Source organism: Aegilops tauschii, chromosome 7 (genome assembly GCF_002575655.3).
Source record: "Aegilops tauschii subsp. strangulata cultivar AL8/78 chromosome 7, Aet v6.0, whole genome shotgun sequence".
In the NCBI taxonomy this organism is placed as follows: Eukaryota; Viridiplantae; Streptophyta; class Magnoliopsida; order Poales; family Poaceae; genus Aegilops; species Aegilops tauschii.
The window spans coordinates 207,641,278-207,654,658 of record NC_053041.3 but is presented as its reverse complement, the minus strand read 5'-3'; the positions used below and the strand labels follow the sequence as shown (position 1 = coordinate 207,654,658).

Below are 13,381 nucleotides of genomic sequence, written 5' to 3'. Positions count from 1 at the left end.
GTAGATAGATGGCCCGTGTTGTTGTTCCGTTGAATTTTAATGCGTTCCTTGAGAAAGCAAAGTTGAAAGATGATGGTAGCAATTACACGGACTGGGTCCGTAACTTCAGGATTATCCTCATTGCTGCACAGAAGAATTACGTCCTGGAAGCACCGCTGGGTGCCAGGCCTGCTGCAAGAGCAACACCAGAAGTTATGAACGTCTGGCAGAGCAAAGCTGATTACTACTCGATAGTTCAGTGTGCCATGCTTTACGGCTTAGAACCGGGTCTTCAACGACGTTTTGAACGTCATGGAGCATATGAGATGTTCCAGGAGTTGAAGTTAATATTTCAAGCAAATGCCCGGATTGAGAGATATGAAGTCTCCAATAAGTTCTACAGCTGCAAGATGGAAGAGAATAGTTCTGTCAGTGAGCATATACTCAAAATGTCTGGGTATAATAATCACTTGATTCAACTGGGAGTTAATCTTCCGGATGATAGCGTCATTGACAGAATTCTTCAATCACTGCCACCAAGCTACAAGAGCTTCGTGATGAACTATAACATGCAAGGGATGAACAAGACAATTCCCGAGCTCTTCGCAATGCTAAAGGCAGCGGAGATAGAAATCAAAAAGGAGCATCAAGTGTTGATGGTCAATAAGACCACTAGTTTCAAGAAAAAGGGCAAAGGGAAGAAGAAGGGGAACTTCAAGAAGAACAGCAAGCAAGTTGCTGTTCAGGAGAAGAAACCCAAATCTGGACCTAAGCCTGAGACTGAGTGCTTCTACTGCAAGCAGACTGGTCACTGGAAGCGGAACTGCCCCAAGTATTTGGCGGATAAGAAGGATGGCAAGGTGAACAAAGGTATATGTGATATACATGTTATTGATGTGTACCTTACCAGAGCTCGCAGTAGCACCTGGGTATTTGATACTGGTTCTGTTGCTAATATATGCAACTCGAAACAGGGACTACGGATTAAGCGAACACTGGCCAAGGACGAGGTGACGATGCGCGTGGGAAACGGTTCCAAAGTCGATGTGATCGCCGTCGGCATGCTACCTCTACATCTACCTTCGGGATTAGTATTAGACCTAAATAATTGTTATTTGGTGCCAGCGTTGAGCATGAACATTATATCTGGATCTCGTTTGATGCGAGACGGTTATTCATTTAAATCAGAGAATAATGGTTGTTCTATTTATATGAGTAATATCTTTTATGGTCATGCACCCTTGAAGAGTGGTCTATTTTTAATGAATCTCGGTAGTAGTGACACACATATTCATAATGTCGAAGCCAAAAGATGCAGAGTTGATAATGAAAGTGCAACTTATTTGTGGCACTGCCGTTTAGGTCATATCGGTGTAAAGCGCATGAAGAAACTACATAATGATGGACTTTTGGAATCACTTGATTATGAATCATTTGGTACTTGCGAACCGTGTCTCATGGGCAAGATGATTAAAACACCGTTCTTCGGAACTATGGAGAGAGCAACTGATTTGTTGGAAATCATACATACAGATGTATGTGGTCCAATGAATATTGAGGCTCGTGGCGGATATCGTTATTTTCTCACCTTCACAGATGATTTGAGCAGATATGGGTACATCTACTTAATGAAACATAAGTCTGAAACATTTGAAAAGTTCAAAGAATTTCAGAGCGAAGTTGAAAATCATCGTAATAAGAAAATAAAGTTTCTACGATCAAATCGTGGAGGAGAATATTTGAGTTACGAGTTTGGCCTACATTTGAAACAATGCGGAATAGTTTCGCAACTCACGCCACCCGGAACACCACAACGTAATGGTGTGTCCGAACGTCGTAATCGTACTTTACTAGATATGGTGTGATCTATGATGTCTCTTACTGATTTACCGCTATCGTTTTGGGGTAATGCTTTAGAGACGGCTGCATTCACTCTAAATAGGGCACCATCGAAATCCGTTGAGACGACGCCTTATGAACTATGGTTTGGCAAGAAACCAAAGTTGTCGTTTCTTAAAGTTTGGGGTTGCGATGCTTATGTGAAGAAACTTCAACCTGATAAGCTCGAACCTAAATCGGAGAAATGTGTCTTCATAGGATACCCAAAGGAGACTGTTGGGTACACCTTCTATCACAGATCCGAAGGCAAGACATTCGTTGCTAAGAATGGATCCTTTCTAGAGAAGGAGTTTCTCTCGAAAGAAGTGAGTGGGAGGAAAGTAGAACTTGATGAGGTAACTGTACCTGCTCCCTTATTGGAAAGTAGATCATCACAGAAACCAGTTTCTGTGACACCTATACCAATTAGTGGGGAAGTTAATGATAATGATCATGAAACTTCAGATCAAGTTATTACTGAACCTCGTAGGTCAACCAGATTAAGATCCGCACCAGAGTGGTACGGTAATCCTGTTCTGGAGGTTATGTTACTAGACCATGACAAACCTACGAACTATGAAGAAGCGATGGTGAGCCCAGATTCCACAAATTGGCTTGAAGCCATGAAATCCGAGATGGGATCCATGTATGAGAACAAAGTATGGACTTTGGTTGACTTGCCCGATGATCGGCAAGCCATTGAAAATAAATGGATCTTCAAGAAGAAGACTGACGCTGACGGTAATGTTACTGTCTATAAAGCTCGACTTGTTGCAAAAGGTTTTCGACAAGTTCAAGGGATTGAATACGATGAGACTTTCTCACCCGTAGCGATGCTCAAGTCTGTCCGAATCATGTTAGCAATTGCCGCATTTTATGATTATGAAATTTGGCAAATGGATGTCAAAACTGCATTCTTGAATGGATTTCTGGAAGAAGAGTTGTATATGATGCAACCGGAAGGTTTTGTCGATCCAAAAGGGAGCTAACAAAGTGTGCAAGCTCCAGCGATCCATTTATGGACTGGTGCAAGCCTCTCGGAGTTGGAATAAATGCTTTGATAGTGTGATCAAAGCATTTGGTTTTATACAGACTTTTGGAGAAGCCTGTATTTACAAGAAAGTGAGTGGAGCTCAATAGCATTTCTGATATTATATGTGGATGACATATTGCTAATTGGAAATGATATAGAATTTCTGGATAGCATAAAGGGATACTTGAATAAGAGTTTTTCAATGAAAGACCTCGGTGAAGCTGCATATATATTAGGCATCAAGATCTATAGAGATAGATCAAGACGCTTAATTGGACTTTCACAAAGCACATACCTTGACAAAGTTTTGAAGAAGTTCAAAATGGATCAAGCAAAGAAAGGGTTCTTGCCTATACTACAAGGTGTGAGATTGAGTAAGACTCAATGCCCGACCACTGCAGAAGATAGAGAGAAGATGAAAGATGTTCCCTATGCTTCAGCCATAGGCTCTATCATGTATGCAATGCTGTGTACCAGACCTGATGTGTGCCTTGCTATAAGTTTAGCAGGGAGGTACCAAAGTAATCCAGGAGTGGATCACTGGACAGCGGTCAAGAACATCCTGAAATACCTGAAAAGGACTAAGGATATGTTTCTCGTTTATGGAGGTGACAAAGAGCTCATTGTAAATGGTTACGTTGATGCAAGCTTTGACACTGATCCGGACGATTCTAAATCGCAAACCGGATACGTGTTTACATTGAACGGTGGAGCTGTCAGTTGGTGCAGTTCTAAACAAAGTGTCGTGGCGGGATCTACGTGTGAAGCGGAGTACATAGCTGCTTCGGAAGCAGCAAATGAAGGAGTCTAGATGAAGGAATTCATATCCGATCTAGGTGTCATACCTAGTGCATCGGGACCAATGAAAATCTTTTGTGACAATACTGGTGCAATTGCCTTAGCAAAGGAATCCAGATTTCACAAAAGAACCAAGCACATCAAAAGACGCTTCAATTCCATCCGGGATTTAGTCCAGGTGGGAGACATAGAAATTTGCAAGATACATACGGATCTGAATGTTGCAGACCCGTTGACTAAGCCTCTTCCACGAGCAAAACATGATCAGCACCAAGACTCCATGGGTGTAAGAATCATTACCGTGTAATCTAGATTATTGACTCTAGTGCAAGTGGGAGACTGAAGGAAATATGCCCTAGAGGCAATAATAAAGTTATTATTTATTTCCTTATATCATGATAAATGTTTATTATTCATGCTAGAATTGTATTAACCGGAAACATAATACATGTGTGAATACATAGACAAACAGAGTGTCACTAGTATGCCTCTACTTGACTAGCTCGTTGATCAAAGATGGTTATGTTTCCTAGCCATAGACATGAGTTGTCATTTGATTAATGGGATCACATCATTAGGAGAATGATGTGATTGACTTGACCCATTCCGTTAGCTTAGCACTCGATCGTTTAGTATGTTGCTATTGCTTTCTTCATGACTTATACATGTTCCTATGACTATGAGATTATGCAACTCCCGTTTACCGGAGGAACACTTTGTGTGCTACCAAACGTCACAACGTAACTGGGTGATTATAAAGGTGCTCTACAGGTGTCTCCAAAGGTACATGTTGGGTTGGCTTATTTCGAGATTAGGATTTGTCACTCCGATTGTCGGAGAGGTATCTCTGGGCCCACTCAGTAATACACATCACTATAAGCCTTGCAAGCATTGTGACTAATGAGTTAGTTGCGGGATGATGCATTACGGAACGAGTAAAGAGACTTGCCAGTAACGAGATTGAACTAGGTATCGAGATACCGACGATCGAATCTCGGGCAAGTAACATACCGATGACAAAGGGAACAACGTATGTTGTTATGCGGTCTGACTGATAAAGATCTTCGTAGAATATGTGGGAACCAATATGAGCATCCAGGTTCCGCTATTGGTTATTGACCGGAGAGGTGTCTCGGTCATGTCTACATAGTTCTCGAACCCGTAGGGTCCGCACGCTTAATGTTACAATGACAGTTATATTATGAGTTTATATGTTTTGATGTACCGAACGTTGTTCGGAGTCCCGGATGTGATCACGGACATGACGAGGAGTCTCGAAATGGTCGAGACATAAAGATTGATATATTGGAAGCCTATGTTTGGACATCGGAAGTGTTCCGGGTGAAATCGGGATTTTTCCGGAGTACCGGGAGGTTACCGGAACCCCCCGGTAACTTAATGGGCCTTATTGGGCCTAGGTGGAAGAGAGGAGAGGAGGCCAGGGCAGGGCCGCGCGCCCCTCCCCCCAGTCCGAATAGGACAAGGAGAGGGGGGCGGCGCCCCCCCCCCCTTCCTTCCTCCCCTCCACCTCTTCCCCCTTTCTCTCCTAGTCCAACATGGAAAAGGGGGGAGTCCTACTCCCGGTAGGAGTAGGACTCCTCCTGGCGCGCCTCTCCTCTAGGCCGGCCGAACCCCCCCCCCCCTTGCTCCTTTATATACGGGGGCAGGGGGGCACCTCTAGACACACAATTGATCATTGATCTCTTAGCCGTGTGCGGTGCCCCCCTCCGCCATATTACACCTCGATAATATCGTAGCGGTGCTTAGGCGAAGCCCTGCGTCGGTAGAACATCAACATTGTCACCACGCCGTCGTGCTGACGAAACTCTCCCTCAACACTCGGCTGGATCGGAGTTCGAGGGACGTCACTGAGCTGAACGTGTGCTGAACTCGGAGGTGCCGTGCGTTCGGTACTTGATCGGTCGGATCATGAAGACGTACGACTACATCAACCGCGTTGTGTTAAACGCTTCCGCTATCGGTCTACGAGGGTACGTGGACACCACTCTCCCCTCTCGTTGCTATGCATCACCATGGTCTTGCGTGTGCGTAGAATTTTTTTGAAATTACTACGTTCCCCAACAGTTTATCAAACAAGGCGATACAAGATTTTGGCAAGTGTTTAAGATTGATATGAACAAGTTCAAATCAACCTGGGGCCTAATGTTGGGGAGATAACTATTGGGTATGAACCACCCAGGAGGGGCCGGGTTATACCACTGGCGGCTTACCCTTGAAGATGGCGGATAATACAAGCCTGTTGACGGCCCAAGGCCCAGAGGTGACTTACGGCCCAGGTGGATGAACTGCCATATATGTATGACTTGTATTGTAATGCATGTGTAGTTAGTCACCGAGCCGGACACGTTGTATATGAGCCGGCCGGGACTCCGTGAGCCGCCGGGCGTCGACCTGTGTATATAAAGGGACGACCCGGCGGTGGGTTAGGGCAAGAAACAAGAGATCGAGAACTAGGTCAAGCGTATTCGCTCCCTGGTAATCAAAACCCTAGCAATACCACCTCAACTGGATTAGGCTTTTACCTTCACAGCAAGGGGCCGAACCAGTATAAACCCTCTGTGTCCTTTGTCCCGGTTAACCCCTTTAAGCTAACCTAGTTGTGATGGATCCACGACTAAGTCCTTCTGCTAGGACATCTGCCGTGACAATTCCACTACACCACTAGAGGAAAGACAACATACATCTCATCAAAATATCGAACGAATACCAAATTCACACGATTACTTATAACAAGACTTCTCCCATGTCCTCAGGAACAAACGTAACTACTCACAAAGCATATTCATGTTCATAATTAGAGGAGTATTAATTATCATTAAGGATCTGAACTTATGATCTTCCACCGAATAAACCAACTAGCATCAACTACAAGGAGTAATCAACACTACTAGCAACCCACAGGTACCAATCTGAGTTTTTGGGACCAAGATTGAATACAAGAGATGAACTAGGGTTTGAGAGGAGATGGTGCTGGTGAAGATGTTGATGGAGATTGACCCCCTCTCGATGAGAGGATCGATGGTGATGACGATGGCAATGATTTCCCCCTCCCGAAGGGATGTTTCCCTGGCAGAACAGCTCCGCCGGAGCCCTAGATTGGTTCTGCCCAGGTTCCGCCTCGAGACGGCGGCGCTTTGTCCCGAAAGCTTCCTTCTGATTTTTTCCAGGTCAAAACACACCATATAGCAGAAGATGGGCACCGGAAGCCTGACAGGGGACCCACAAGGACGAGGGGGCGCGCCCTCCACCCTTGTGGGTGGCTGGTGGCCCCCTCTGGTACTTTCTTCGCCCAATATTTTTATATATTCCAAAAATATTCTCCGTGAAGTTTCAGGACTTTTGGAGTTGTGCAGAATAGGTCTCTAATATTTGCTCCTTTTCCAGTCCAGAATTCCAGCTGCCGGCATTCTCCCTCTTCATGTAAACCTTATAAAATAAGAGAGAAAAGGCATAAGTATTCTGATGTAATGTGTAATAACAGCCCATAATGAAATAAATATCAATATAAAAGCATGATGCAAAATGGACGTATCAGTCACTGCCATCAAAAGTTAAAACCCATGCAAGAGGAACTCACAGTACCATTCACCAAGAGTTTACCGTGTGTTAAAACCAAACAGAAACTTGATCAAGACAAAGGTATTAAGAAGCTAAGGGGACAGGTGATTCAACTGGTGTGTGTCACTTGGGTCGTCGCTTTATCTTGCTGGCCAATGCTTCAATATGACTCCCTGAGTTTTTTTCCCCATCCTTGCCTAAAAATAAGATGGCACGCATTCTTTCAGGGATCAGCGGGAACTGTCAAGACCTCGTCACACATTCCGAAGACGGCACGCCAAATTTGACCACAGTCCATAAGCGGCTGAGTTCAAGACTATTTCAGGGGCTAGTGATGGTGCCATGAACCCAGGGTACCTAACGCCACCGGAAGTCTCCCACCAGACCGGATTGTAGCCCACCATGCATCCCTTGGTCTGGGACGACATCTCCACCTGTAGGCCTCCAAGACGAAGGAATCGACCTGCCATCCAAGGCAAGCCAATCCGAAGATCGCGGAGGACTCTTCAAACCACCTTAGCCGACTAGATTTCTATGTAACCATAGGCCTCGGTACCCTTTATAAGTCGAGGACGGGTTAGTCGACATGCACCTTACAATCTCATCATCACCTTTGGGTACACCATTGATCACCATTGTACTTTGTACATCCCCATCAGTCTGCGTTTGTACTTTGTTAGAAAAAAACATACGTCGTAGGAGCCAACCTTGATAGGTCTGGGTACTCTCCGCCCTAGCTATCCAACCATTGCTCTCTAGTTCCATGTTTCACTTTCTATCCACCACCCATTCGGCCAACATCGATTTTTTGGTAACTAAACAAAAAGGAATAAATTCTCTATTCGTAGACAAATAATATCAATCAGTCTCTTATCTTTGAAAACCCAATAAAGCAGATCACTTACAGGCACATACATATTTTACCAGTTTAATACTCCATCTATCTCAAAATATGTGTCAACTTTGTATTGAAGTTGCAAAATGGTTCCCTGGCAATCGACCCGGGAGATAAAAAATTGAGACACTTGTTGAGACGGAGGAGTAAATGATAAAAAAAATGACGCTTTATATAACCAAAACATAAATGTATTTATCTATTTAATTTGCATCAAGATTTGTCCAATATAACCGTCTTATTATGTTAATAAATATTTTTTCCGCGTGACAACACACAGGCACATACATAGTAGTAAGAGAAAAAAAGGAAAAACTGTCTGCACTAAAATGGTTGGTGTTCAGAAATCACAATACAATTTTTAGTTTCCATCAGGGAATACAAGTCAAGCACCATGTACTCGCAGCGCAAATAATAAATCACAGGCAACACGAACTAGCGGCAACGTCTGCAAGAACAAAGATATCACAGCTTCCCCAGGCGCGGCTTCGGTGCCCTCGTCTTACTGTCACCCGACCAGACGATCTCGTCTCAGCACTCTATCGAGACCGTCCACGAGTAGAGCTCCCGCTCCGGCACGCCGACCTGGAACATGGCCAGGCCGGAGCCGTCGTCGTAGGAGAAACCAACCGCCTCCGAATCCACGGCCACGCGCTTCGGCCTCGCCGAGGAGTAGGCTCCAACCGTGCCCGCGCCCCGCACCTTCACCTCCACGCCGGCGCCGCCGGCGCACCTCACCTCCGTCACCGCCCCGCCGGAGTTGAACATCCCGATCAGGCCGATCGGCGCGAAGGAGGCGCCGTTCGGCAGCCGCTTCAGCGGCACCACGGTGAACACCTCGTACTCTCGCGGCTTCAGCGTCACCGGCAGCGCCGCGTCCTTGGGCAGGACGGTCACATCTCCTGAAGAGAAAGAAGAAGAAAAAGGCAGGACCAACGTCAGTCGTCAGTTAGTCCAAGATCACAACGACGCGCTGGTTCTGGTTGAAGGACGCTTTACCTGCGACGTGCGAGTACACGACCACGTCGCCGTTCCAGCCATCGCCGGCGACCTCCTGAAGGCGGCTCACGTCCCGTCCCCGGACGGCCCCGGTGATGGTCCCGGGCTGCACATCGTGGATGAGGTTCTTCTTCCCTTCTCGGCACCAGCCCGCGCCCTGGCAGTTGAAGGCGCCGATGACGCCGGAGTGCGCGTTCAGGTTCCAGATCTTGAGAATGCTGCAGTCCATCACGAAACGGTTCAGAGAAATTCAGAACCGTGTCAGTATCGTCAACTAGTAGAAACAAAGTTGGTTGCTGCAAGTTCTAACCTTTTGCCGTCCCTTGCAGGATCAGAGAAGAGGCAGTCCCCGGTCGGTCTCCCGGGCAGTTTGGCCCGCAGGATCGATCCGTCAGGAAGCACAAGCTTCCTCAGCAGATCGAAGTCATGGTTTCCTGGTTTGTCACTGCCATGATCACACCCACAGTTAGCATCAAAGTTTTCTTTCAGTTCAGCACATGAAAAGAAAAAAAAAATCTGAAAATCATCTAAATATATACACGTATGGAAAAGCTGAAAATTCTCTACTGCTCTGTAATGTTCGTTACCTCACGTATATAGCGCAACCGCCGACTGCCCGCGCCGCGGCGTGGTATTCGGCCATCGGGTGGACGCTCTGTTAGCAGGACAATGGAAAGAAGCTTACAAGTTCAGCTACTAGAAGATCTGAGAGTAGTAAGCACTAAGCAAGAGAGCAGAACAGAGTAGTGATCCTCACTCACATGGAACATGTCCCAGTCCGGCTGCATGAACTCTCCAAGGAAAACGGTATTGTAAGCGACGGATGCGATGTGTATGGTATGCGAAGCTGGGTCTCTAGGCCAGAAATCATCAGAGGCTCTTACAACCGCATTTCTTTTTGAACTGTGGCAAAGATCATCCATATATCTTCAGGCAATTGCACCAAGCTTGAGTGAGTATATGCAGTTTCAGGAGCAAAATAAGGTTACCTGTATAAGTTGTCAGTGTTGTGGCTCATGCAACATATTATGCCGTTGTCGCGGAAATTCCGAGCGATGGAAGCTTCTAGAGCCTGCTGGTACTTCCTAGACAGAAGCACTCTCCCACCATGACCACCGCCTAGCGCCTCGAGAATGTTCTGCACGTCTACTTTCACGCCGTCGACCCCGGCAGATGCAAGATATGAATGGAGCTCATTGTAGAAGCTGAATACTTTGTCAGGGTCCACAAGGCCAAGGCCGTTATCTGCTATGCTGTTGAAGGCCTCACAGGGTTCGTTCTTCTGGACTCCTGGTGACGACACAGGGTACTGCATCTTGGATTGGTAATGCTCCATCCCGTCAGCACCGGGCCTTACGCCACCCCAATACCCGGTAATCGCATGCCATACATAGACGTACCTGATTTTTGTGTAAGAAGTAGGAAAGATGAGAATTGCCACAATTTTATCAGGCTGTATGAGGCAACAAAAAAAAACAAGTAACATCATACTTTAGCTCATGTTTCCCCTTAATTTCACTGACAATATGCGCGAGGCCATTTGCTGGATCTTCTTCCCTGTGACCCTTCCTCCCATTTTTCTGAAATTTGTGGTTCTCCTTGATATCATATAATCTGTTTGCGAAGCTATAGATACAGGACATGCAAATATCAGTGATCACTACTGCAAGACAACTAAAGATTGAGAAGTAAATTCTTCTTGGCTGCTTACTTGGCTGCATTATCAGATACGAATGCACTTCCAGCAGGGTCCATACTGACCGATTGCCACCCATCATCGATTATGACAAACTTTGGAGCTGTTCCACCTTTTTCAAAACTGGAAAAAAAATACAAAAATACATTATGGAATTTCAGTATGATTCTCATATGGTAAGCATGGCATTGGCGGAAGTATACGAGATAGGTAAGACACCTCTGTAGTCCTTCCTTCACTCCTTCAGCAGTAACATCAGTGTAAAATGCATCCCATGTGCACCAGCCAAACCAGTTTAGCATGTCTGGCATCTGCAGCAAGGTGAAAGTTTTAGAGGCACTGAAATAGTAAGGATGCAAAATGCATATGATACTATGTACTACTACAGGAAGGTACCTTCTTTTTTTCCCTGTGAGAGAATGTCTGCAGGTGCCTCTCAACTGCTCTGCAAAAGGACAACTCATGTGGTGTCAGTGAGAAAGGAATGCATTCATGGAAAGCAGTTGCCGTATTTGATCAGGAGAAGTGTAGGGTACTAAAATAGGAAGATTAATTACAGCAATATTGACATACTTGACAGCATTAGTGATGACCTCAAACGGATCCGATCCCGCACCAACGAAAACTAGATGGGTGCCTTCAAATGATTCTACAGCTGGATCACCTGGAGAAAAATAAACCAAGAGTGCTATTATACATCATGAAACAACTTTGCTCAAGTCAATGAGAGAAGTTTTCTATGATTGTCTGAATTACCACTCTCCAAGCAAATTTCCAGCTCATCATTTTCGTTCCCCTGTAGTACAGCTCGGAATGAGCCCTCCAGGATCGGGAGGAAGACGGTGTACACCGCAGATTGCTCGTCCCCGGCGCAGTCGGCGGCCTCGACGATCAAGAACTGCGTCTCGACGGGGATGTCGCGGCCCGACGAGCCCATCCTCTGTGTCATCCACCACATCTTGAACCTGAACGTGCACATGAATCGCAGGTCCCTGAAACACCAGCATGACACACATTCTTTCAGTTCAGCCAATTCTTTATTCTTTATGAATCGCAGGAGCTCCCTCCTAATTCTAGGTATATTTTAACTATAGTAACAAGTACCCCCGCAAAAAAATAGTACTAATAAGTACCAAGAATTCATTTTTGCCAGCCAAGTGTCCATGGTTGTTCACTTTCTATTTGAGGGGAAAATAACTGTAATGGTAGGAACCAAAACGTTAGTAGTACTGAGTTAAGGATTTCCTTTCATCACAAAAGGAAAAAGAAAAAAAAAACAGTTCCCAACTACTCTTCTTGAACAGTAACTTTGAATTGAAGGGAAACACATCTTTTTCCACATCTACTAATTTAGTGGAGTATCGAGATTTTTCCTTCTGTTTTAAAAAAAAGTGTGGAAACTTTTACCGAACATCTGAAAGTTTTACCTTTCAGGAGTTACTCCTGTTTACAAAAAGTCAAGAGAAGACAAGATTGCAAACTGCAGTACTACTGCACAGTGGTTCATTGCACCCCAACAGAATCCTTTTGTCTGAATCTAGATCCCCGCACATGACAGACAATCTGATAAGACACGCTTCTAATCGTTAAACAAATGACAGAACACCGCTCGGACAAAACAGCTGAAGGGAGACGGCAGGACACCAACAGCTGTGCTCACCTGAGCTTCCCGACGGGGAAGACGCTGCGGCTGCCGGCGGGGGCCGACCGGACGCCGAGGAACGCGCCGTTCAGCATGCCGCCCCCGGCGGCCGGCGTGACGAGCACATTGTCGCGCACCTCCGTCAGGACCGTGGCCCCCAGCGCCGCCAGGCTGCCGTCTTCCTGGACCGCGATCCCGGCTCCCACCGTCATCTTCCTCCCCGGCACCGCAACCCTCCAATCAAAGCACGTAGGTAGATTTACGACGGCGGGGATCTGCGGGTGTGGTGGCGCGGCGCGCGGTTGTGGTGTTGAGACAGCCGAGTGCGCTCTCCCTGGTTTTATAGCCGTCGGGGTGGGGATCTTTTTCGGTTCGACCCCCCGGGAGTAGAGATGGTCATCTTTTTTTTGTTTTTGCAAGTAGAGGTGATCTGCAATCGAAACGTTTGTGCTGCCTCCAGCGTCGTGTCTTTTTTTTTTCAAACACGCTACAAACGCAGATGTTTACATACACGCACCTGCACTCATCCTATAAATACACGCGCACACTCTATCTTCATGCGTATATTTTATTTTTTATTCCTTTTCTCGGAGGTAAGAGGTTTCGAATGCAGATTCTCACCGTGTAAGAAGCGGAAGTGATTACCCTCTCAGACGAAAGACATGAAGTTTCGAATGCCAAATCAAACTCTCCTTGGAAGCGGAGGTGGAAATGCCTAAAATTTCGTGTTTAGAAGAAAACAAGACCAGAAATTTCGTTTCGTGATTATAGATGCCCTGTTCCCCAACTTTTCTTTTTCAATACAAGGCATGTCGTTCCGTGCACACGCTCGCATCATGCTTTGGTGGATCGAATGAACTCGCGATCAGGCAGCGTGCGGCA

General features: G+C 45.9%; 1 protein-coding gene across 1 annotated transcript; it reads right to left on the bottom strand.

Moving 5' to 3' along the window:
* Nucleotides 1–8,457: 8,457 nt before the first annotated feature.
* Nucleotides 8,458–12,876, bottom strand: LOC109735231 (probable galactinol--sucrose galactosyltransferase 1). Its single transcript, XM_020294437.4, has 13 exons — nucleotides 12,518–12,876; nucleotides 11,614–11,849; nucleotides 11,431–11,521; nucleotides 11,254–11,302; nucleotides 11,077–11,168; nucleotides 10,873–10,980; nucleotides 10,653–10,787; nucleotides 10,151–10,561; nucleotides 9,923–10,064; nucleotides 9,749–9,816; nucleotides 9,472–9,606; nucleotides 9,162–9,379; nucleotides 8,458–9,064 (listed from the first exon to the last, which is right to left on the bottom strand). The coding sequence occupies exons 1-13, from the start codon at nucleotides 12,709–12,711 to the stop codon at nucleotides 8,694–8,696; spliced, it is 2,250 nt and encodes a 749-aa protein (XP_020150026.1). The 5' UTR covers nucleotides 12,712–12,876; the 3' UTR covers nucleotides 8,458–8,693.
* Nucleotides 12,877–13,381: the final 505 nt, after the last annotated feature.